Source organism: Saimiri boliviensis, chromosome 2, assembly GCF_048565385.1.
Source record: "Saimiri boliviensis isolate mSaiBol1 chromosome 2, mSaiBol1.pri, whole genome shotgun sequence".
NCBI classification, from domain to species: Eukaryota; Metazoa; Chordata; class Mammalia; order Primates; family Cebidae; genus Saimiri; species Saimiri boliviensis.
The window spans coordinates 28,032,619-28,056,980 of record NC_133450.1 but is presented as its reverse complement, the minus strand read 5'-3'; the positions used below and the strand labels follow the sequence as shown (position 1 = coordinate 28,056,980).

Here is a 24,362-nt window from a genome sequence, read left to right as displayed (position 1 = left end):
AATATGACCTAGAAGACTTTCCCATAAATGAATCCTGTGCCGTCCCTCCCCTAGAAAGCTAAAGCCACTGAGCTTATATATGCAATTACGTATGCTGCCTTGGCATCTACTGCTTGTTCATTACGATAGTATACCTCGGTTGGACGTGCTGGCTCATGCCTGTAATCCCAGCACGTTGAGAAACTGAGGTGGGCAGATCACCTGAGGTCAGAAATTCAAGGCCAGCCTGGCTAACATGGTGAAACCATGTCTCTATTAAAAATACAAAATTCGCCAGACATGGTGGTACACACCTGTAATCCCAGCTATGGGAGGCTGAGGCAGGAGAATCGCTTGAACCCAGGAGGCAGAGGTTGCAGTGAACCAAGATCATGCCACTGCACTCCAGCCTAGGAAGCAAGTGAGACTCAATCTCAAAAAAAAAAAAAAAAAAAAAAAAAAAAAAAAATGTATTCCTCATCCTGGGACTGCCTCCAAATGGCGGTTGTTGGAAATTTTGAGGGAATTGCAGATGTGGCACTTTGGACAGTGATTTGATGGCTAGTCGAGGTGAGTTTTTAGCGGTCAGAACGTGGAAGGAAAAGGGGTTTTGCTTCTGTTTCTGTCCCCAGAGTGACCCTGGAAGAGGGGTATTCGGAGCCAGATGGTTTGTGGTGGCCTTGACATCATAGAAAGCTGGCCCTTTTTCCCTCTGATGACCTTGTGACATTGGGTGGGGTGTGTTTGTGGGTGCATTTATAGCAGGGGCTGGTTGCTTCTTTTCTTGTTCTCTTTCTTGGCTCTCTGGGATGCTGAGTGGCCCTTGGCTCTGCTGTTCCCCCCGATTGGTCACGGACAAGCAGTTGCTCCAGCCAGGGTGGAGTCCTCTCCCTTTACCCACAGGGCTGCCTGTTTGTTTTGCTTTGTAGAAACTCCAGGAGGAGGAGGAAGAGAGCAACACCAGCAAAGTGCCCACTGCTGTGTCAGAGGATCATCTCTGAGAGGAAGGTGGTGACAACTCAGGGAACATGAACACCACACCTTTTCCTTCAGCACAGCTCTCACCGCCGGCACAAAGGGCTTCGCTACAGAAGTTTTTGGAGGGAACCAGCAGGACTATTTGTGGCTTGCATGGCCTATTCCGCCTAGAACCCGTGTAAGAGCTTGGATGATTTACTTGGAGAAAATTGCATCTTTCACCAAATGCAAATTGGATTCCCACCTCCACCCCCTTTTAGGTTATGGGAGTTGGTGCTGGGACAGGCTGGCAGAGAGTAGTGGAGTCAATCCTAGCTTGGTCTCTTGCCTTCCCTCTTTTCCTCCATCCTTCATGGACAATGCCTGCAAAATTATCATAGGAAGAAAGCTTATTCAGGATATTAACTTGAAATTTCCAGTGTCCTAGGAGCCTCTCATGAAGCCCAATTCTAAGAAGGGGCAAGCTGCTCTGCCAGGGGTCATCTCCTGGGTCACTGGACTGACTGCTGAGTTCTGTAGGAGAGGAAGCACCACTAGAACTACTCCATTGGAACAGCTCCATCAGGACTTGTGGGCCTAAATTCTCCTGGCCTAACAGGGTCTGTCTCCAAACACTTTTTCCTAAGAGCTGAGCAAACCAAACATCAATAAACTTGACAAAGGACTTTGTTGTGGCCATGATGGAGACACCTACTCGGGAGAGCTACTACCTAGGTGTGATCATGCTGGGGGGCTACCTGCTGAGTATATTTGTGCAGGCCCACATTTGGGAACTCTGTTAGCTTGAGTTGGGAATGCGAAGGTTCTTTTTTGCAGACATATTTCCCCAGGGACTTCTGTGTGTCACATCACCTCTGATGCCTTTATCTCAATGCTGTGTTGGGAATCTCAGCCATCAGCCCAAGCGCTTGTTTTATTCCAAGGCAGGGTAATCCCAGCCAACTTACTCTGACCTTTACTGAAAACTAATCTTGATTCATTCCACTCTGACAAATCCAAAGCTGCTTCTGAGAGATAAGAGGGAAGGGGTAGAAGGAGAGGTGGTGCCCCCTTGAAATGGGAATTGAGTCTGCTAGAATTAAAAGCTTATCTCACCTCTGCTGGGGACAGTATTTGTACCACCAACTCCTATCCCCACCTGCTTTGAGTAATAATCTTTATCAGATGTTCTAAACTTAAAGGGATTCTCTTTCATCATTTCAAGCTGACCTCTTTTTCTATCTAGCCTGCTGTCTGGCTGTGCTCATTGGCTTTGGTAATATCTCCTAAAAATGAGATTTTGGTAACTTCTCCTATGCATTGGGCAGCTGCGATCACGACCACCGTGCTGTCTTGCTCCAGCCACTGTCCCCGCCTCAGTGTATCAGGGCAGCCTGACCTGGCTGTAGTACTAAGGTGCCTGGGCCATTGCCTGAGAGGAGGCAGGTGTGTGTGTGTGTGTGTGTGTGGAGATTTAAGCAATGGATGAAGGAATTTGCTGTATGTAATAGAAGAAAGAAGTCCATGCTTTTGGTAGAAGTAGTGAATCAGTGTGGAAGAGAGGTGAGGGTGTGCTTTACTTCTTGATAAGGAGAAAGATGTTTACTCATCAGCTCTTCAAAATGTATTAACAAAATGTTTACCAAACCTATTGCTTTATTTTAAAAACATAATTTGTATTTTCTATTTTTAAGATCAGACGTTTCAAGGCAATAAAAAATTCTCAGAAAGCAGTCTGCCTTATCATTTTGTGGGGCAGAGATGGCTCTTGAAGTCCGTACAAGACTGTCACATACACATTCCTGAGGCCCGTGTCTCAGGTGCGGGGAAGGACTGGGCTGGGAGGGGTGCATGCAAGGCTAGAGCAGCAACTGTGGTCTTCCACAGGAGCATCTCACTGTTGCCAGACGTTACCATCCGGGATGGATATTTTTTAAAGACAAGGCTGTAAAGATTACTGTTTGCCTACATGCGGGGGGCTGCAACTCAGCATCCAGCACATGACCCTGACCTCTTTCCACGCTGGGTACACAATGGAATGTGAGTGACTGCTTATGAGAGAGTCCACTGTTGTTTCTGGCTCGGCTTCAAAGGGTGTTTGAAATGTTTGTTCTCTGTTTACCCCAGCCACACCCCAGCTTGCTGTGGCTGGGGCTCACTGCTCAGTCCCAGTAGCTGCTTTTTTGCGTTCCCACTTTTCTTCTGAAATGTCCAACTTCCTGTCACTCATCCGTCCCCAGTCATGACCACCTCGTGAATGGATAAGCTGCTACTATCTGTGTTCTGTACATTTTTTTTCCTAGAGAGTTGTACTGTGCCTGTGCCATTCTAGCACCATATTTATTAGCAATTCTTAGTTGGGGAGAAACAGTATTATGATTCTCTTTTAAATGATCTAGGAAGGGACCCAAGCCTGGACGGTTAAGAAATCTAATATTCAGCCGGTTGGCTCATGCTTGTAATCCCAGCACTTTGGGAGGCTGAGGCGGGTAGATCACAAGGTCAGGAGTTCGAGACTAGCCTGGCCAATATGGGGAAACCCCATCTTTACTAAAAATACAAAAATTAGCCAGGTGTGGTGGTCGGGGCTTGTGGTCCCAACTACCTAGGAGGCTGAGGCAGGAGGTTGCAGTGAGCCAAGATCGTACCACTGCACTCCAGCTTGGTGACAGAGGGAGATTCCATGCAAAAAAAAAAAAAAAAAAAAAAAAAAAAAAAAAAAAAAAAAAGCCAGGTGCGGTGGCTCACGCCTGTAATCCCAACACTTTGGGAGGCTGAAGTGGGTGGATCACTTGAGGTCGGGAGTTTGAGACCAGCCTGACCAACAGGGAGAAACCCTGTCTCTACAAAAAATAAATAAATAAATAAATCTAATATCCATAGTGTCTGCTAAATACTCTACTATACACCTCTTTAGATACTTTGGGATCCTGTCACTACTTATCTGGAATCACATTTCTATGACACATGCTCAGAGGACCTAAATTATCCAATGTTTTCATTCACTCCTTTCATATGAGGTCTCCATGTGGATCTGCATTCAAATGTTAACTGTCATCACTGCTTTTCTTACTGCCTCCTAACAATACAGCTTGCAAGTAAAGAAAGGATAGTTCTTACCACTGAGATATTTTCCTAGATATAGTGTTCTGAGCACATGAGGCCTGGAATTTCTGTAACCAACTTTGGCACCATAAAAGCAGCCAGACTGAGGATGCCAGCATAGGTAGGCAGAATCGTAGAGAAATGGAGCTGGAGTCTTTGATCAAACCCTTCCTGAAACTTATCATCTTGTAATTTGTTTTCAGTTACACCAGCCAGTTATCTTCACTGTTTAAGCTAGTTTAAGGTAGGTTTTGTCCTTTCACCTAATGAGCCTTAACTAATTAAGAGAATTCCCAATGTATTTAAGGGTATACATTAAGCTTCCTATCACACCCTTATAAACCCCCTGCCTCTCTTTCTGACCTTTTCTTTCACTTCCTACCTCCTCACCATGCTGTGATTACACAGATCTTACTCCTTGGATAAGACCACTTCTGCCTTATAGCTGCTGCTCCCTCTGCTCTAACAGCTGCTCCATATCTCAAGACATTTGACTCCTGGGCATTCAAGTCTCAGCTCAAATCCTACCTCTTAGCCTAGGCAACATAGGCTAAGACCATCTCTTCCCACCCCCCAAAATATTAGCTGGTTGGTGGTGAACACTTATAGTCCCAGCTACTTGAGAGGCTGAGGCAGGAGTATTGCTTGAGCCCAGGAAGTTGAGGCTGCAGTGAGGTACGACTATGCCACTGCACTCTAGCCCGGGTGACAGAAAAAAAACAAAACAAAAAACCCAAAATCTTATTTTCTCAGGGATGACTTTCTGATTATCTAATTTAAGTTATGGTCCCCCAGGGCCCACCCCATATTCCTCCTTGACCAAAATACTTTGTGTTTGTTAGCATTCTTATCACCATCTGCAGTTCTTTATTCATGTGTTGGCTTGTTGATTTGGTGACCTTGACTACAACATAAGACCCACAGGGCAGGGGCATTGCTTGTGTCATTCGTTTCTCTTTCCCGCATGTCTGGCATGGAGAAGCTCTCAACAAATATTTGCTGAAATAACACATGGCCTTCTGGATACACATGCTGTGTATGAGGGTCCCGCCGCGGAGGCCCTCTGGGTAGCGTTTAAGAGCATCTGTCCATTCCAGTGCATTCTCCTCGGGATTTAGTTGTCTTCTTCCCGTGTTGTGCAGTTGTTTCATCTATGCTGCCTAGTTCTATTTTTTTTTGTCTCTGCTCTCTCAAGAATCTGCTTTTTCTTTAGGAGGAAACGAGAAAGGGTATTGAGTGTTTAGTTGTGAATGCAGAATCTTGAAGGTGGGAGAAAACAAGAATTGACTTCAAGAATACAAGAGAAATGAGCAAGTGACAATAAGGAGCTAGAGGCAGCCAGGCTGACCTGTGTCTTGAGCTGTCCTACTCACTCTGGTGTATTCAATCAGGCATAAAGCTGTGATACTCCTAGGACTCAGAGGAGGCAGGCATGGTCTCGTCTTAGCAGAGGTCAAAGTACAAGGACTGATCAGAGCAGAAGGTTTTTCTATTTATTACAAAAGTTGTTACACAAATACAGCTGACCAGAAGGTCTAAAAACAGCCCAGACTCTTCCAACCCTCATGCATCTGTAGATATAAGGAGAGCCATGGTCTTGCTCACACATAGGGGAGCCCTTCTTGGAAGAACTGCCTATCCCTTGGAAGGTTCGGAGTCTTGGGTCCAGCAGCAGAGAGGAGCCCAACCTGAGTGGACAACCCCTTGAGGCAGCCCTTGGTCACAGCTGCTCTGGGTGGGCAGCAGGTTTAAGTTTCAGAGTGCACACGTTCCCACCACATAAGTCAAATCAAGGCATGAAAATAAAAGGGAAAAAGAGAAAGGCTGGAAAAGGGAGCCTGGAAGAGGTTGTTAAGTTGGGGAAGGAGACACAGTGGGCTTCCGAGGAGCTGGCAACTTCTTGACTTGGATGGAATTACATAGTATTCACTTTAAAATTGTTCTTTAAGTTGCACATACATGTTATATGCTTTTCTGTATGCATGTTAGATCTTTAAATTTAAAAAATGTAAAAAAAAAAAAAAAAAGAGGCTAAAAGTGAATGGGGCTGATGATGGGACAGAAAAGAAATTAAAGAGGAGAGACGATGAAGGAAGAAGACAGCCAAGGTAGAAGACAATGAAGTCCTGAAGGTGGTAATGCTGGCCTCAGTTTCTCTTCTTCTGTCTGGATACTGGTTCTACTTCTAGGTACCGGAGCCCAACTAGCATACCCAGGATGGAGAAACCTTAAATACAGAGAAAAGATTAGTGCCTGACATAAATACAGCACCTTCCTTCTATCTCTCCTGTGTCCACCCTCTGTACTAGCTATAGAACTGGGACAGTTTGTGTAGGAGGTCTAGGGTGGTTGGATGCTTACTTGCTACCATCAGGGGTGCCAGGACGCCAATTGTGGGAGCTGCAGTTCCATAGACAAACAACTCAGAGAGGAAGTGCCCCAGGGCGAGGAGGAAGGTCCAGAGTGTGATGTGATAGAGCCTACAAGGAAGCAGACATAAATGGGAATCAAAGTTACTGTTTGTTCAGAACAGAACAGAGGAAAAGTATCAGACTTGATACATACAAATAAGAACCCAGGATGTGATGAAGGCTTAAAAGAAAGGACACTTGTTCCTGAGGACATGTTGGCCAGGCTGTTCCTGAGGAACAAGTGTCTGATTATTTGATCACACCAATATTCTCATCTAGGGCAAAACTGAAGGTTTCAACTGCTAAACTGAGAGAAAAATGGCTCAGGCATCCAGAATGAATTTCCAAGTCTCGGCAAAGTGGTGAACTCAGCTATAGCAAAGCAGAGCCTGAATTATGACAATCCTAGGCAGTATAAACAACTCTGGATCCAGCACGCTTACATTATTTTATTTATCTAAACTGGCTGACTCTGCAGTCTAATCCCACCTGGCAGGCATCTGGCCATGCACCTGTCGGTGTTTATATGATGGAAGCCACAGAATGAATGGCCTAGTGGGGATTAAGGAGCAAGGACACCTCTGGGGCTTCTAGATGCTCTGGGAATATACGTTGGTTACTTTGTGTCTTAGCCTAGAAAAGCAGTCACACTGAGGGCATGGTAAACAATCTCATGGGAAGAGAACTTGGTTTTCAGCTTTGACTATAAGCTAGAGAAGAGACAGCTTACTAGGTGACTGACCGCTTCATTTGCTGATATCTTTTATTAAGTATAATTTTTTAAATTATGAAATATTTCAAACATACAAAAATTTACAGAATACTATCATGAACACCAATGCAACCAACACCCAGCTCCATCAAATCTTAACATTTTGACATTTTGTTTCAGAGACTGTTTTCTAAGAAACAAAAAATTACAGAGAAGAGTTAAAGCATCCTGTGTATCCTTACCTGCTCTGAGCCTGTTCTCCCTCATCCCTACAAGTAACTTGTATCTTACATCTGATCTGTATCTCTCCTGTGCGTGTTTTTATAAATTTTTTTTTTTTTTTTTTTTTGAGATTGAGTCTTGCTCTGTCACTCAGGCTGGAGGCACAATCTTGGCTCTCTGCAACCTCTGCCTCTCGGGTTCGAGGGATTCTCCTGCCTCAGCTTCCCAGAGTAGCTTGGATTATAGGTGCATGCCATCACACCTGGCTAATTTTTGTATTTTTAGTAGAGATAGGGTTTTGCCATGTTGGCCAGGCTGGTCTCGAACTCCTGGTCTCAAGTGATCGTCCCGCCTAGGCCTTCGAAGTGCTAGGATTACAGGCATGAGCCACCGTGCCTGGCCACATTTTGGAAACGAGTACGTATGTGTGTTGACTTCCAGTCTCCAATTAGGGAGAGAACAGGATCAGAGTGCACATCAGATGTGCAGGGATCAAAGTCTTAGGTTAGAAAGGGCTGGAAACAGGAGTCAGCGTTTGCAGCCGTCCTGTGTGGGGAGAGGGGAAAGTACATGGTAATGGAGGTGAAGGTAAGTCTGGGTTGTCTTTGCTCACTCCAAAAGCACAACAAGCAAAAGATATATCCCTTATACTCATCAGCAATTCTTCATCATGGTACAGGTCTTTAAAATAATTTTTCAATCCTCCCTTCCTCTTAGTCACCTTGAGGTGACTACTTTATAGTAATTCTCATTTTATAGATGAAGAGACCGTGCAGGGAAGGTAAATAATGGACTTGCTACTGCAAAGCTAGTTACCAACAGAACTGGGACCAGAACTAAACACACTGCTTCCAAAAGAACGTGTCAATCTAGGACAAGTAAATGGCAGTTTCAAGTTTGAAAAGAAAAAAAAAAGGTTGAGGAGATCAAGGAGCTAATATCCCTGGTTCAAATCTCACTTGAGTCAGTCTGTCTTAGTTTAAACTAATTGGATCTCTAATATTTAGATGTGCAAAATCAGGAATGAAAATCATGACCTCCAGGGCTGCTGAGAAGAGACTTAAGATCATGTAGATAAAAGCTTTGGCATAGTAAGAGGGGCTCAATAAATATTTTCGCCTCCTGTTTTCCCCGGATGCCAAGAGCCTGGATAAGACAGAAAAACATTTTAATGGGAAGCTGTAATTCTGATAGCCTCCCTCGGTGCCCTGAACAAACTGTTTCCACCTAGATAGTGATGACTCTTGCCGGGAAGAAAGCTCGAGCCCCCTCCAGTGGCCAGAGCCGGTTACGGCTTCTGCTTGCCTGCAATTGTTCACCCTGGTCTGCATGAGCACTCAGGACAGGTAGAATTCAGGAGCCGTAGCTTCTCTTCCACCCTCACCTGCTGATTTTGCATACGTATACAACAGTTTACTTGTGGGTTCCTCTTTTTTCATGGATCGTGATTTCTGTTCATTCCTGCTGCTTAAGGAGGAATGTGAGGAAGGTATGTGTGGGTGGCTACTCTAAAAAGAGCATACCACTCTACTTCTTTAGTAGAAGAAAGGCTGATTCTTTTGTAAAGTGGAGGGATCTGATACAGGCCACTGGATAATGGCCTGCCAGTTTGCTATGTCAGTTCCAAAGAATTTTCAGACTTTAATGAAGACCTGCTAGGTCTATCATGTTTTCTAGGCTTGGAAGGAATGTAACCTATTTGTCTTTTATTATGTACATTCTAAGTTAATGCATTAAAATGATAAAAAAAAAAAAAAAACCAGTTCTCATTACTCAAGGTAACATATATGCCTTGCATCTGATTTCCAACAAAAGGATGCTAACGCTCTTCCTTCCCTTACATACGTCTTGTTGTGAATGTCAATGGCACAGAGGCAGCGAATCACTGATGAGAGCAGCGTCCAGATCCCAAAGGTCCGAGCTTGGAGGCCATTCACTGTGTAGCAGAAAAAAGCAAGAGTGTTGAGAAGGGGAGATCTGGGGTTTCTTCCAAACTCCTCCTACTTCACTGGTGGTTCACGGGAGGTAGGGAGCTAAACCTGACCTCTCTGTGGCCGGGCAGGATGGAGGTCCTGGTGGCACACATGAGAACTAGAAGGAAGTTCCAAGGATGGAAACCCAACAAAGAGCTGAGTTAGGCAAATAACTCCTAGATGTAGTAATTTACCCCTTCTGTCCTGGAAGCCAAGAGGGTCTGGATCAGGACAGGTTTGGGGGAATGTTGTAGAGAATGGTCTGGCAATACAAGATGCCAGGAGGCCAGTAGACTTTCAAGGCTGATCCAGAAGAGAACTCAGAGATACTGGGGACTAGTTTAGATGGCCAAATACGGTCTTTAAGATATAGGAGTGCCTGGGTCTCTTCCTGTATCCAGATCTATGCTGTTGGATGAACCAATACCAGGCTGGTTTCCTGTGTGCATAGCAGTGGGACAAAGCACTGTTTCTTTGGTGTTTGCTGGGGGGGCACCTTGCTCTTGGTGGCTTTGTTCTGACATTGCTGTATTAAATATCTTATCCTGAAAGTATGGATCATATTGCACCATAACAGTGATTCTTGACTCTGGGCATTTATTAGAATCAACTGTGGCAGTTTTATAAAATTACAAGGCCTGGGTACCAGATAAACTATATTGTATTCTCTGGAGGAGGGCACCCAGTATAAGTATTTTCTAGAAACTCCCTGCTTGGGTGATTTAAATGCAAAACCATGGAGCTAAGGCATCCAGTGGCTTGGGAATGTCAAAAGAATGAAAGCAAAGATACTTCCTTTGCTGGTCTATTGCCTGCTGAGTAAGAGAAATTTTAAGGGAAAAAGTCGACAACTGGAAGGTCTATTCATGTTTACTTGGGCTTTAAGGATTTTTTTCAGCCTTTGGACAACCAGACAGCTCTCCCAAATTCCCAATACTGAAGACCTTTTGATGGTAATGAGAAAAAATGCCAGCTAAATATCTAGCATTAGCCCTGGAGAGCTACATTCTTTATAAACCAATTTGATAGCTTTTCTCATGAGAAGACTACGGACATTTCTCTAGTTAAGAGGACTCAACCCACACTAACCAGATTAAGTATCAGGTGAAATTCTGTGGGACCCTTTAAAGCACTGCTACGTTCAGGAGAGTACCATGATGGCCACTAGATCATAAGGGAGATGGCAGCCTCCATTTGTGTGCTGGATGAACACATATACACATAAAGTTCTGCTCAGCTATATGCTCTTAAGTCACATGACCTCTAGACTTCTTTGCCTGAACTTTAAACTCAAAGGGCTAGGCCAGATAACCTCTGAAAATCTGTGAATCTATAGAGGGTTCCACGACCATCTGGGGGCAGCCTTTGAAGGTGAAAAGATGGAATGATTCTGCTCACTTTCCCAGATTCTCTACTCTTATTATATTTGAGCTTTTCTTAAAATGAGCCTTAGCCTACTTAATTTCATTTTATACCCAGACACTGCAGAAAAACGAGCTAGGTCAGAGCCTGAATCTGGGTTAGCTATAAATGTGACACAGAATTGTCATCTGCTGTGAAACAGTGCTGCAGCTTAAACTACCCCGCACATCAGCATGATGGAAGTGCAAGCTGAAATGGACAGACACTCTCAGCAGAGAGGCTCAGGAAGCCAGGAAAGGCCTCCATGGGCCTTCTTAAGTTTCCTTTTTGGAGACCGACTTGAAGGGATTTTAAATATCTTCTCGGGGACTATGTCATGGGAAGACCTTGGATTAAGAACTTTCCATCTGTAACATGGAATATGAATCACGTAAGCCCCAATCTGATTCTGAAGAAGGTGTTGAGATATAGGAAAAGCTTCTTTATGGCTTTCTAGTGAGGCAACACAGAGTCACCACATAAGTCTATTTCCTCACCTGCCCTTATAATGTTCTTTCTTTCTTTTTTTTTTTTTAATATGTGAAATTGCCCTGGGCAGTGTAAAATGAATGAAAAGTATTCAGAGAAGCTTGGAGGAAAAAGGATCAAGTTCTCACCACAAAGTCTGTTACTCCAGTGGCTGCCAAAGGCTAGCTAAGGCAGCATTGGAATCATCTGGGAAGCTTTTAGCAACTGGATTTCTGAGCTCCACCCAGGTTCAATAAATAGGTTTGGTGAGGGAAATGGGTACCTGTGTTGAGTTTCCTAGGTTATTCTGATGCACAGCCTGGTTTGGGAACCACAGCATAGGGCCAGTCCTACAAAGGATGCAGAAATTCTTTTATTTCTTACCAAGGTTTGGCTTGCCAGTGTAGAGCTTTTCATAGAGAAAAGTGTGGTCTCGGAAGCTCTGCAGCGTGTTTCCCATGGCTATGATGGACACCATAACCAGCCAGCTTCTTAACACATTCAGGAAACGGCTCATGACTCCCCTCAAACCTGGGAGGGCTTTTTGCCTTGGAAACAAAGGCAGAGGACATGAGATAATGAGGGCCAGTCTACGTTAACCCTAAGTAGGAAGGGAGGAAGAATGAAGCAGGCCAAAAAGAGATATTTATTCACACTAATAGAGGTGAATGAACAGTATACTTTGCAATAAGTCGCACAGTACTTATCTTTGTCTAAGCAGTTTCTCCGAAATATTACCCTAAATTACTCCTTTCTCTGGGTTGGAATCAGTCCTCTATCTTCACTTCCATACCTTCACGTTTTCATGCCACTCCTTTGAAATACAAGTAGCTCAAAGATGATTCTAACTATACTCACAGACACCTGCCTGGCTATTGATGACGGATTTCTTCCAAGCCTATAGAGCTTTATACATTTGAGTGGAACTTATGGTGTGAGGTCACTATGTACATCCCTAGGTTTTCTGGACTCTGCTTCTCAGGTTTACTATGCTCTGTAAACTAGAAGAACAATTTAAAAGTTAAACATAAATAAACTGCTGTGTGTCAACTCAAAATAAAATCCTAAGCCTACCACGGACTGAAAAGAGCCCCTCTTGGCCTAGGGGATGCCAGAAAAATCCTAAAACTGAGCTCCTGGCCATGATGAGATGGGAGCTCTAACATGCCCTGTTATATTCCTTCCCTTTTCAGATTTAGAGACAGCAACTTACCAGCATTTAAGTTAACATACAGATCATAAGACTGACAGGACAGATTCTTTGTGCAATGTTACCAAATTATAAACAAGACCTAAGGCCATGCCAGGCAAGGATTAAGTCACACACTCCGACACTTAAAGAATACAACTTATATTCCGCTACAAGGTTTTTTTCCAAAGCAGTTAGACAAGCACTGGCCTTGAGATAAGCAATATTAAAACAACTGTAGCTCATCCAGCTCACAGAGGTTACCTGACCCCTTTTCCACCTGATGTAACTACAGCTTTGATTGGACCAGTGACTGATTTCAGTAACTTTCTCCAGATAAGATCACTGACCATGGACTGCTCCTGGCCAGTTTACCAAGATCACACACTTGAGTGTCTTGGTGTCCTGAAATGGCTTTTTGACCTACAGCACCTACCTGTAACTGACTTCAATGTGAGGGCTCCACTCTAAAGTGAACAGGGGTCATATGTGGTTACATGCATGTTTGTTCAATATGCATGTATCAGGACCACCTTCATGAATATTAATAGCTCCTTCTGGAACCTGTTGAATATGTATGTTTAGCCAACCTGTCCAGCATAAAGCTCTACCCCAAACCCTTCTCCTTCAAAGTACCTGTCTCTGGTCTTGGTGGGAGGCACTCTTCCCTGTGGGACGGCTATAAGCCTTTGCAAGAGATAAAGCCTCTTTTCCTTTTCCAGATTTAAAAATTGTGTGTTTTAAGTTAACATGTGACTTTAGGACTAGTAAGAAAATTATATGGCAAAGGAAATAGCAATTTTGGTGCTGGCTTGCAAGGGAATAATAGGTTTCAGTCACCGAGCACTTACACCATGAACTATGCCAAGCACCTAACATATATTACCATTTAATCCTTACAGAGAGGTCGACAGGCTCTATTAATATTTCCACCTTACAGATGATGGTTGGAACAGAAAGGATAAATGAGTTTCTTAAGGTCATGCAGCAAGGTTGGCAGAGCTAAGAATCATGGTCTGTTGGACTCTTGCAATGCTACCTCACTGTTTGAGACTTTTAATGAAGTACCCATTTTTGAGAAAGAAAAGCATACCATATCCACTTTTGTCTTCAAGTTGTGTAGAAAATACAATTAGATTACATACTTTTTTTTTATTTTTTTATTTTTTTGAGATGGGATCTTGCTGTCACCCACGCTGGAGTGCAGTGGCATGGTCATGGCTCATTGCAGCTTCAACATCCCAGGCTTAAGTGATCCTCCTGCCTCAACCTCTCTAGTAGCTCAGACTATATGCATGTGCTACAACATCCGGCTAATTTTGTATTTTTTTGTAGAGATGAGGTTTTGCCATGTTGCCCAGGCTGGTCTTGAACTCTTGGACTCAAGTGATCCACCCAGCCTCCCAAAGTGCTGGGATTACAGGTGTGAGCCCCTGCACCCTCTTTTTTTTTCTTAAAAAGTCTTAGATCAACTCTTGTTGAGTAGTGATTTCAGTCAGTCTGATTTAAATAAAACCAAAATAGATAAATAATTTAATTATGGGATGACTTTTCCCCATCCTCATTATTATTTTCTTGGCCCATGGTTTATCTGTTGTCAGGCAACATAAGTTTCAGTATTGTTCTACGCTACCCAGTGAGATAGATATTAAAGTCAGTGATGGCCCAAGACAGTGTGAAACACAAAAAAACCCCCAAACAAACAAACAAGAGATCTAGAGAAGGGTGAATTGATGAGCCCGGAGAGCTGGATCACAAAGGTGGTCTCTGTCCAAGACTGAGGGTCTATTGGACATCATAGGCCATTATCACTTGGGCCAAGATCCACCTACCGTCTTTATTTTCTCACTCTCTTTCAAGAGGAGACTCCTCCAGGGTTTAGAAAAGATGCATGGATGCCCCTCTCCACTTTTCTGCAAAACGTATCCTTCCATTTCACAGAAGCTCTTAGAAATTCCAACAGATAGCTGATGAGGACAGAGCCTGAACACTTCTGAATTGCTCTGCTAATTTCTCAACCTAATTTCCCTAAAGCTTTAGGACCTCCTAGCGTGTATACAACATCTATTTCCAAATTTTGTCCTGGCCCTGGCCCGGCCCAGCGCAGCCCAGCATCGGTGTGGTGTTAAAATTTAATCAGAAGAAAGGGATTCTTATCCTGGCCCTACCACTTAGTAGCTGTGTGACCCTGGGCAAGTCACTTACACTTTTCATTCTCGGTTTCCTCATCTGCAAAGTGGAGATAGAAATACCAACCTATTGATATTTCTTAACAAGGGTTATTGTAAGAATTATATGAGAAAAAGTGAAGGCTCTTTGTACAGTGCTAGGCTTATAGTGGCTGCTCATTCGCTCATCCATTCCTTCGTTCCTTGAATTCACTAAACCTCCTCCATCTTCCTAGCTCCCCCTTGTTATCGCCTCTCGAACCCTTTCCCCCCAAAAGGCTGCCCTCCAGGTATCTTCCTTCCATCCCATCTCCATTTTTCCCGACTTTCCGGATCCTCTCAATCAGAAGCCACACAGACACCTACATCCCTTTTATCCTCCATATTCTCCTTACCTGGCGACCGGACCCCCAGTACAGGCGTGGCAGCAGCAGCAGCAGCAGCCGCCGCAAACAAGCTCCCCCAGGACAGCTCCAGCCGGGAGTCCACCTGAGCCATTTGTCCCCGCCCCCTCCCTCAGCCCTGCTCCAGGATTGGGTCGTTTCCGTCAGTCCTCTCTCTGATTGGCTGTCCCGACTTTGCCCAAGCAGGAGATAGGGAGTGAACCCCTTTACTGCCAATCAGCAGTTGCCGCTGCCTAAGCCTCTCCTCAGGTACGCCGCTCACGCGGTAAGCCCTCCTGTTGGACCTAGCGGAACTCCGGGTTTGGAGTCAACCTCTTAGGGGCGGAGAAAAAAACAGCGGAAAAAAAGAAGACTCCCTTCTGCTGAGAGCAGGGCTCTGCGCCCGCGTGCGCGGCGGTGACGACATTCGCCCGCGCCTGCAGCCGCGCGTTGTCTGCGCCGGGTGGCGGGCGCCTGCGCAGTGGCTCCGAGCGGGCGGTTGCTTGTTGGTTGTTGTAGTAACCGGGGAAGCAGCAGTCGGCGGCTGCCCTGAGCCCTGCTGGGGAAAGAAGAGAGAGGTAGGAGCAGAGTGCGGTCCACGCCTGCCCACCCGAGCCATGGGAAGATGAGAGAGGTAAACGCCTGCGCCGATGCGCTTCCCTACCCCAGGGAGGAGCCTTCCCGGGTCCGGGCTGGCGCTGGCTGCCGCACTTCCCGCTCAGAGCCCGGGAGTAGTTGTTGGCTTCCGGGCACGCCGCGTTGAATCGCGGCGGCGGGGTCGTCCTGTCCTTCCCGGGGAGAGCATCTGCGGACCTACCTGGGATTGGGGTGAGCTGGGGGTGGGGCTGAGAAGCAGATTCCTTTAGGGCGAGAAGTGTCCTTAGGCGAGTGTCTCTAATCTTCTTCCGATCGACCTATTTCTCCCCGCTCTGCCGGCAGCCTTGGAAAGGTTGGCATCCCTTCCCGTTTGAAGGTTTTGTTTGTTTAAACTTGAAGTATTTCCCAACATTTTGGGAAAGACCAAGAAATCCCGCTGAGAATCCCCCGAAGAAAGCCATTGAAGTTGTTAGACATTGCCCACTGCGCCGAAGATCTGTAGGGATCATTATCAGGGTCGGGGTGTGTGTGTGTGTGTGTGTCTTACTTACAGTCTCATCGTATTTATGAATGCATGAAAAAGTTAAGAAGGATTGACACCACAACAAGTCCGGGGTATGTGTGTGTGTATGTGTGTGTGTGTGTTTTATTTACAGTCTCTTCGTATTTATGAATGCATGAAAAAGTTTAAGAAGGATTGACACCAAGTCGTTATCTCTGAGTAATGGGATTATGGTCATTTAAACTTGTTCATTTGCTTTATTTGTAGTTCCTGTTTCTTCTGACACACACAACAAACATGTACTTTTTTTCCTTTGGAAAAAAATATTCTAAGTTAGAAATGTAGTGTTGGAAATTTCGTAATTTTATTGCCCATTCCGGAGTCATATCAAAGTTTGTGATTTTTAGTAAGGAAGAATAATTTTTAAGAGTGGAAGAGCATTGTCCCCTCCCCCGCCAACTCTTTATATGACCTTTGATTCAGGAGAATATATTCATCTTTCGGTTCATTGTTGAATTTATTTTGCTGGAAACGTGATAGCATCTTGTCAGTGTGCTTGTCATAGAGTCTAAATAAATGTTTGTAAGGGTCTTAAACCTTGAGTTTTTATTTATTTGTTTTTAACCCAGGTCAGGTTTGTCTAGCAAGGAATATACATTTTAGGGAATCAGTCACCTACCGCAGACTGCTCTGAAAGTGAAGAGTCGATCCTTTTGGTGCATATTAGATTTAGGCAATAATGAGAAACTCAAACTTAGTAACAGCTATTCAAGTATATAGCACACAGACAGTATGTTTGAAAAAAATCTTGATTTTTGTGGCATATTGAGGCACTGTGATGGAAGGTAAACTTCTAGAGGTTGGGCACTGTTTAGGAATATAGTCATCCTCGTTACTTAGATGATCAGCAGTAACCAATAAATAGACAACAGCATTGTGTTTCAGGTCAATTGATCAGATCAAGTTGATTTCTTGCAGGAATCTGTGCCATCCAAATTGCTTGATCTGGTGAATCTGCTAGGAAAGGTCTCTGAGGCCCCTGTCTGCTGACTGCATGACAAGCCCTAAGGGAAATGCCAATCGTGATGGCCCGGGACCTGGAGGAAACAGCATCATCCTCAGAGGATGAGGAGGTCGTAAGTCAAGAGTAAGTAACAGCAAGTCTGCTTTTGACCTGCGCTTTTAGGATGAAAAATAGTTCTCTTTTACTTATATATTCTTTTATCTAGTGTCATTCCTTGGGTACTATCTAACTCTGGTTTTAGCTTCTATTCATAATGTAATTTAAAGTCTTATTATTCAGTCCCTGTCAGTTATGAGAAATGAGATAAGGCTCTCTTTCTGGGCTCATAAGTGAACATCAGCTCTAGATGTTGTCAAATGCAGGTAGTGGCTCTTGGTGTACTCTTGCTCAGAGCTCCCAATGTAGGAGATTTTGAAATGTTTCAATGTTGAAGAAAAACATGTTGAAACTCTACGGCATTCGTTACATTTGCTGATTTTCTCAAAAGCCTTTACAATGATAAAATGGTGCTAATATAGAGATGTCAGGTAACTTACCATAGTAACTCTGAGACATGGTATTAGAATTCTGTAGCCTGTACTGTGTCCATTGAACCACAATTGCTTTCCTGAGTTGTTTTAGTTAAGAGTCCAATTTCATGATTATTGGCTCATCACAATAAAAATGAATGATAATGGCTGGGCGTGGTGGCTCACACCTGAAACCCAGCACTTTGGATGGCGGAGGTGGGTGGATCACCTCAGGTCAGGAGTTTGCGACCAGCCTGGCCAACATGGTGAAACCCCATCTCTACTAAAAATACAAAAATTAGCCGGGAGTGGTAACAGGTGCCTGTAATCTTGGCTATTTGGGAGGCTGAGGCAGGAGATTCACTTAACCCTGGAAGGTGGAGGTTGCAGTGAGCTGAGATCGCACTATTGCATTCTAGCTTGGACAACAAGTCTCAAAAAAAAAAAGAATGATAATGATAAGTATAGCTACTATAAATGACAATAAAGGCTTTGTCTCATCTGTATCTTATATCTTTTTAAATCTGAAGGTGTTACTATTTTCACTTTTTAAACATAGTCATAAATATCAGGAGATTTTCTCAGTGACCCATAGAGAATAGTTGATGCATTGGGATTCAGACTTAGCTTTTCTGGATTTTGATTCCTTTGCTTTTTTGCCTCCTTTAATTATTACTTGACACGGAGTGAAGAGAGAATCTGGTTTAAAGGTAAAATTCATTTTTAAGATTCTCCCTGAATCCTTTTGGATACATGTGTGCTGTGTAATCTGAAAAAGAGAGATAATATCTCCCAGGCTATTTTGTAGGGGTCTGGTGAAACTCAAATAGAATAATGTGTGTGAAATTACTTTGTAAGTGCTATACAAATATAAGGCATTATTCTTAGTAGTTTTAATAATGAAATTTGTGGTGGCCTTATAAGGTAGACGAGTACTTACTGTAATTTGAAAAAAATTGTTGAAGCATTAAGAAAGCTTTGAGGAAACGTTTCTTATCCCTGTTAGGTCACAGAAAATAATAGAGATTTGACAGTATATTTGGGTCATTCTTGTTCGGGATAATTAAATGGATAAGTCCTTTTAGTTACTTTCCCTTCTTCTGACTTTTTGCTTTCAGAGTGCTGCCTCTTACCCATTTCACAGAGCTTCAAATTTCTGCTGCACATATCAGTCTTTCCCTTTTTAAAGGCTGTTCTTTTACTCCATTACTGTCTCTTTTATTAGTGAGCTTACAGATTGGGCCTGACAAATGTTAGATTGAACTATATGAAACTGCCTTTTTGGTAGGTCAGAAATAGTCAAATACTGACAATTGGAAATAGTTCGACCTAATATTATAGTTGGAACTTAGTAAATTCTTGCTGACAGAATAACTAATGAAGTGAATGAATAAATGAAGGCCTTATATTGTATATTACCTTAGATCAGAGTTGTTAACCCTTTTTATGCCATGGATTCCTTACCAGAATATATCTAAGGCTTAAAATAAAATACGTGTCATTACAAAGAGTACTAATTACATTCAAATGCAGTTATTAAATTTGTAATATAGTTAATATGTGCTGTTTTATTAATGCATTAAATAATAAGATCATTTAAAATTTGGGGAAGTTAAATTTTGTTTTCTAAAGACAACAGCATGAAGACTGTTTTTGTTGTTTATATAAGATCAGTTCACTGAGATGGTGGTCTTTGATTAACAATCATTGATGGGGAGTACCAGGAAGCAGCATAGATGTCTGGGGCACCAGTATGAGTTGTCATCATTTAGTGACTGAATGATTTTTAGGAGGAGAGTTGCCTGATTGTTGTCCAGCCTCATCACACTAGCATTTAGATAGAAAGACCATGGTCACATGTGATATAGGGGGTGAGTCTTAAACTACTATAACTTAGAAGTGGTGTCAAGTGTAAATGATATTTTGAGATATCTGCAACACCTGTAATAAGATATAAAAATACCTGTAATTGACCGGGCACAGTGATTCATGCCTGTAATTCCAGCACTTTGGGAGGCTGAGGTGGGCAGATCACTTGTGGTCGGGAGTTGAAGGCCAACCTGGCCAATATGGCGAAACCCCGACTCTACTAAGAATACAAAAATTCGCCGGATGTGGTGGCGAGCACCTGTATTGTAATCCCAGCCACTCGGGAGGCTGAGGCAGGAGAATCACTTGAATCCAGGAGGCAGAGGTTGCAGTGAGCCGAGATTGCACCGCTACACTCCAGCGTGGGTGACAGAGTGAGACTCTGTGTCCAAAAAAACCCAAAAAAACTGTCATTTTAGATAACGTCAAAGGCACAGATAATGCTAGTACTACTATGATTTGTCGCCTATATTCATAATTAAGAAATAACAGAATTTCTTTTTTTTTTTTTTGACTATTCCAAATATATTTAATGCTCATGTTGTAAGATGAGCCTTCCACCCCCAAAAGTAACTGCATTTTATCTTCGAAATTAAGGGGAAAAACAAACAAAAAACTAAAACCCAGTGCTGGTGACAAATGAAATAACCGAATTTCTAATAAAAATTAGTGAAAATAAAGGTGTAATTTTCTGTCTGCTCCCATCCAAATTTATGGACCTCTTCTTCCTTTCAAACTCCTGTTGATTTTTAACTGTTAATCTTGTTTCATCAACTTATGTCTTGTCTATCAGACACTTATTTTTTTACCTTAGGAAGCTTAAATCAATCTTATTCACACCTGGAGCAGGCTTACATTTTAAAAGTTGATTTGGAAGTTTGAAGGCCTTAAATCATCTGCAGATGTTGACTTGATCCAAAGATGTGTATCCATGGACATCTGTTAGATCTGCTCAGATCCCTTGGCTGTGTTAAAGTATCAATTTCTTGCAATCCTGGACTTCAGGAATAGAAACTGTCCAGGCAGTCCTTGTTTTGCATGGCATTATTTCAAATAGAAAATGTAAAGAGGCTATTTTTCTGCATTTTGCTTGGGGATCCCTAATACTACTTTGTATATAGATATACAAACTTTCATATAAGAATGTAATGTAAGATTTCTTTGGTCACTGAAAAAATGTCAACTTTAATTGCTGTTGTAAAAGGCTGGCTTTATATCAGTTAAAATATGAACAGTCAGTTATAAAGTGGGTGCTATAGGAGTTCAGAGAAGAAGGTATCATAATGGGCTGAAGGAGCTGGGGAAGGCTGCCTGAAGGTGGTAAGACTTCAGGTGGGCCTTGGAGAGTGGACTTAGATGAACAGAGAGAAGTGAGGAAGGCATTTCTAATAGGGGTGATGGTATGAAGACGGCCTAGAAGCAAGAATGCAAAAGCTGCTCACAGTTCCATCTTTGAGTTATGTAGGCTGGGTCCCAGGAGTGAATGCTGTCTATTTCTCATAAAATTATTCCTGGAAAACCAAAATGTTTTTAGGCTTTCAATAAAGCGAACCACAAAACCATTTTACTTTGGCAATTAATTATTCAAATCCTTTGTGCTTTCATGCTTATAAAATTATTCCTGGAAAACCAAAATGTTTTTAGGCTTTCAATAAAGCGAACCACAAAACCAATTTACTTTGGCAATTAATTATTCAAATCCTTTTTTCTTTCATGCTTATAAAAGTCAATTTTAATATATACCAGTTTCTGATGTGTTTGAAAATTTAAAGTCCCAATTTTCAGTTTCCTAATCATTCTGAATGTTTTTCCTTTTAGCACCGCTTGGTGGGAGCATGTTTTTCATGACAGTTTCACTTATGTCTTAAGTGTTTTTTAGCTGACCTTACTGTTTACTCCTTCTTTTATCTTTCCATAGGTTTTAAGTGAAAGATGTCTCTGTTGGAGACTTGTCTTTCCACAGACAGCACAGTGAGGGCCTGGGCTCTTCTCAGCTGTGTATCTGTTTATTGTGTTCCTCCCTCAGGCATTTTTAAGTTGGAGCAGCAGTCCATTGTCTGTAAACGCTAAGGCATAGTGGTGCCAGTTGGTAGCTAGTGCTAGATTGACAGAGAACTTTGGATAGTTTCCAGAGTTCCTGTCTAAGACTTTGTCATTTAGGCTGCCTGTTTTTTCCCTACTTGCTGATTTAGAAATATAGTGGAAAAATTAAAGTTGGAAGAGATCCTAGGAATCAACTGGCTTCATGCCCACGTTTTACAGGTGTGAAGCAAGCACGCCACAAAAAATCCTTCTTGCTAAAAAAGGTACCCTATCAACACCATTTCTTATAAGTGGATACCGTCACCAAGTCAAAGAACAAGAACAATAAGCATCTACATGCCATTTCTAGAAAACGGGGAATGAACTAGGTATGATGTTCTTTGCTTTCTTCACTAAAAAGCAGTTGGCAGCTTGCTGAAATCTAAAGACTGCTTCACTCCTAGGATTGGGAGCCTGAAAGACTGTGCATTCAGAGAGTGGATCTTTTTAAAGTTGGGTTGGGAGGGACTTGGCCCTGAGATTTGTGGTATGGCCTTTGTTAAGGGATGTGGTTATGTGAGTTTTTAAGAATCGAATGAATCTTGGCCAAATGGGTTGTATTGCATTTAAGCAGTTGATTAGTTTAAGTTCTCAAAGAATTGAATCCAAGGTATTCAATATATAGAACTTTGCTGAAATGCCATTAAGGAGGCAAACAGTAGAAAGAATATAGATGTTGGGTTCAAATACCTCATCCCTTATTTAACCAGCTGTACGACCTTAGGCAGGTTACTTAACCTTTCTGAGATAGTTTTTCTTTAGTTTGTAGTACGAGCAAGGCAATTAAGAGAGATGCAAAAGATCAGTGTAAATCCTGGCACATAGTAGGGATTCAGTTCATTTAATTTTATTTCTCTTCCTACCTCCCTGCCCTAATGAGGGTGAAGATTTTCCTAATCTTTGAGTAAATGTCTGTAAATATCTATCAGCCTAAAATTAAGCTGAGATTTCCTGAGGATACGGAAAGAGAATAAAGTCAGAGATCTCTTTCTCTCCTGTGGTTTTATACTGGAGGAAAATATATATTGTTCCATTTAACATGGGCTTTCTTTAAAATATGTTATTTTATTTATTTATTTATTTTTGAGACAGAGTTACACTTTTGTTGCCCAGGCTAGAGTGCAATGGCGCTGTCTTGGCTCACCACAACCTCTGCCTCTCAGGTTCAATTGATTCTTCTGCCTCAGCCTCTCAAGTAGCTGGGATTATAGGCACCCACCACCCCATCTGGCTAATTTTTTATATTTTTAGTAGGGACGAGGTTTCACCATGTTGGCCAGGCTGGTCACAAACTCCTGATCTCAGATGATCCACCCTCATCAGCCTCCCATAGTGCTGGGATTACAGGCGTGGCTCACTGCACTTGGCCAAAATACATGATTTTAATTGGGATACTTGTATTAATATAGAGTTCCTCGCTCAGAATCTTAGAATGCATCATCAAATTGGCTTCAAAATTTACTATAGAGTGTAAAAGGGGTATGTAAATTATTGTGAACTCATCAGTTAGGATTCTTTATGTGCACAAAGAATTAAAACATAATCCAGTGGTCCTAGGTAATAAAGAGAATATGTTCACTCATATTTCGGCGTGTCTTGATTCTGAAACTCCCTCTTTAACACCCAGGATCTCTTCAGTCAGGCTCCTGCTGACTTTCTCCTTCACCAACAGCTACAGGCTCTCCCTTCAAGGTCACAAAATGGTTGTTGCAGTTCCATACTTCTCATTCTCCTCCTGTACCATAAAGAGGAAGACAGGCTCTGTAGCCACTACAGAAGAGAAAGAAGCCATTGCTTTCTTACAGAGTCTCGGAACGTGTCTCCTTAAACTCATGGCCTCCAATTGGTTTATGTGCCTATCTCTGAACTAATAACTATATTGGATGATGAAATACCTTGATTGGCTGAAACCAACAAGGCCCATCCCTGGACCAGGGATAGAATTAATTTTAAATACACAGCTAAGAATGGGAGATATGATTTCCCACCAGATATTTGGGATTTTTTTATTCCAGAAGTAAGGGAAAACTTGCTAAGCAACAAACCGTAGTAATCTACATCAGCAGTTTAGATTTTGAGCTGTAAATTAATGAAGGCTTTTGTTGTGGTTATAGGGATCATCCATGTATCATGTGGACTGGAGGCTGCAGGAGAATTCCAGTTTTGGTATTCCATGCCGAGGCTATTCTGACAAAGGACAACAATATGAGAGTAATCGGAGGTGGGTATAACTTCTCCCACAGAGGATAGAGCTGGGCATGGCCGGGACATCCTTGTCTTGAAAAAATTGATAGGACATATATCTAGGGAAAGAGCCGTGGCCGTGAGTAAAATCAGTGGAGTTGTTATACTCAAATATTATAATGTCTTAAATTGTTTTCTGCTTATGTTTTTCCTCCGAAATTTTTTTTCCAGAATCACGTGTGCATGTGTTTATTTTTTTTATTGTGGCAAAAATGCGCATAAGAAAATTTACAATTTTAACCATTTTAGAGTATACGAGTCATTGTTGTTTAGTGCATTCATAGTATCGTGCAGCTATCACCACTGTCTAGTTCCAGAACGTTCTCATCATCCCAAAAGTACAGCCTATAAGCCTATACCAATTAAGTAGTTATCCGAGCCCTCATACCACTAGTCCCTGGCAAACACTAATCTATTTTCTGTTTTTATAGATTTGCATATTCTGGATATTTTGTATAAATGGAGTCATGTGATACGTGGCCTTTTTTGTTAGGCTTCCTTTCACTTAGCATAATGTTTTCGAGGTTCATCCGTGTTGGAGTATGCATCAGTCCTCCATTCCTTTTT

The 24,362-nt window shown here is 42.6% G+C and overlaps 3 protein-coding genes across 18 annotated transcripts in view; 2 read left to right on the top strand and 1 right to left on the bottom strand.

Annotated features, from left to right (window-relative positions):
- FLVCR2 (FLVCR choline and putative heme transporter 2) overlaps positions 1-6,039 on the top strand; it is a 66,063-nt gene extending 60,024 nt beyond the window's left edge. For all 3 annotated transcript variants that reach the window (XM_003924569.3, XM_074392959.1, XM_010335304.3), the window contains exon 10: positions 909-6,039. In XM_003924569.3, coding sequence (XP_003924618.1) covers positions 909-980 — 72 coding nt within the window. In that variant the 3' untranslated portion in view covers positions 981-6,039. The remainder of the gene's footprint in view (positions 1-908) is intronic.
- ERG28 (ergosterol biosynthesis 28 homolog) lies at positions 5,510-15,385 on the bottom strand. Its single transcript, XM_003924574.4, has 5 exons — positions 14,981-15,385; positions 11,613-11,776; positions 9,232-9,322; positions 6,403-6,521; positions 5,510-6,268 (listed from the first exon to the last, which is right to left on the bottom strand). The coding sequence occupies exons 2-5, from the start codon at positions 11,743-11,745 to the stop codon at positions 6,189-6,191; spliced, it is 423 nt and encodes a 140-aa protein (XP_003924623.1). The 5' UTR covers positions 11,746-11,776; positions 14,981-15,385; the 3' UTR covers positions 5,510-6,188.
- A 49-nt stretch (positions 15,386-15,434) lies between these two features.
- Positions 15,435-24,362, top strand: part of TTLL5 (tubulin tyrosine ligase like 5) — a 280,545-nt gene continuing 271,617 nt past the window's right edge. For 12 of the 14 annotated variants that reach the window (XM_039469444.2, XM_074392954.1, XM_074392953.1 and 9 more), the window contains exons 1-3: positions 15,435-15,602; positions 17,046-17,214; positions 23,666-23,772. In XM_039469444.2, the coding sequence (XP_039325378.1) occupies positions 17,141-17,214; positions 23,666-23,772 (181 nt within the window). In that variant the 5' untranslated portion in view covers positions 15,435-15,602; positions 17,046-17,140. Of the gene's footprint in view, positions 15,603-15,712; positions 15,797-17,045; positions 17,215-23,665; positions 23,773-24,362 lie in introns of those variants that run through there. The other 2 variants (XR_012516125.1, XM_074392949.1) reach the window with 2 other exon arrangements.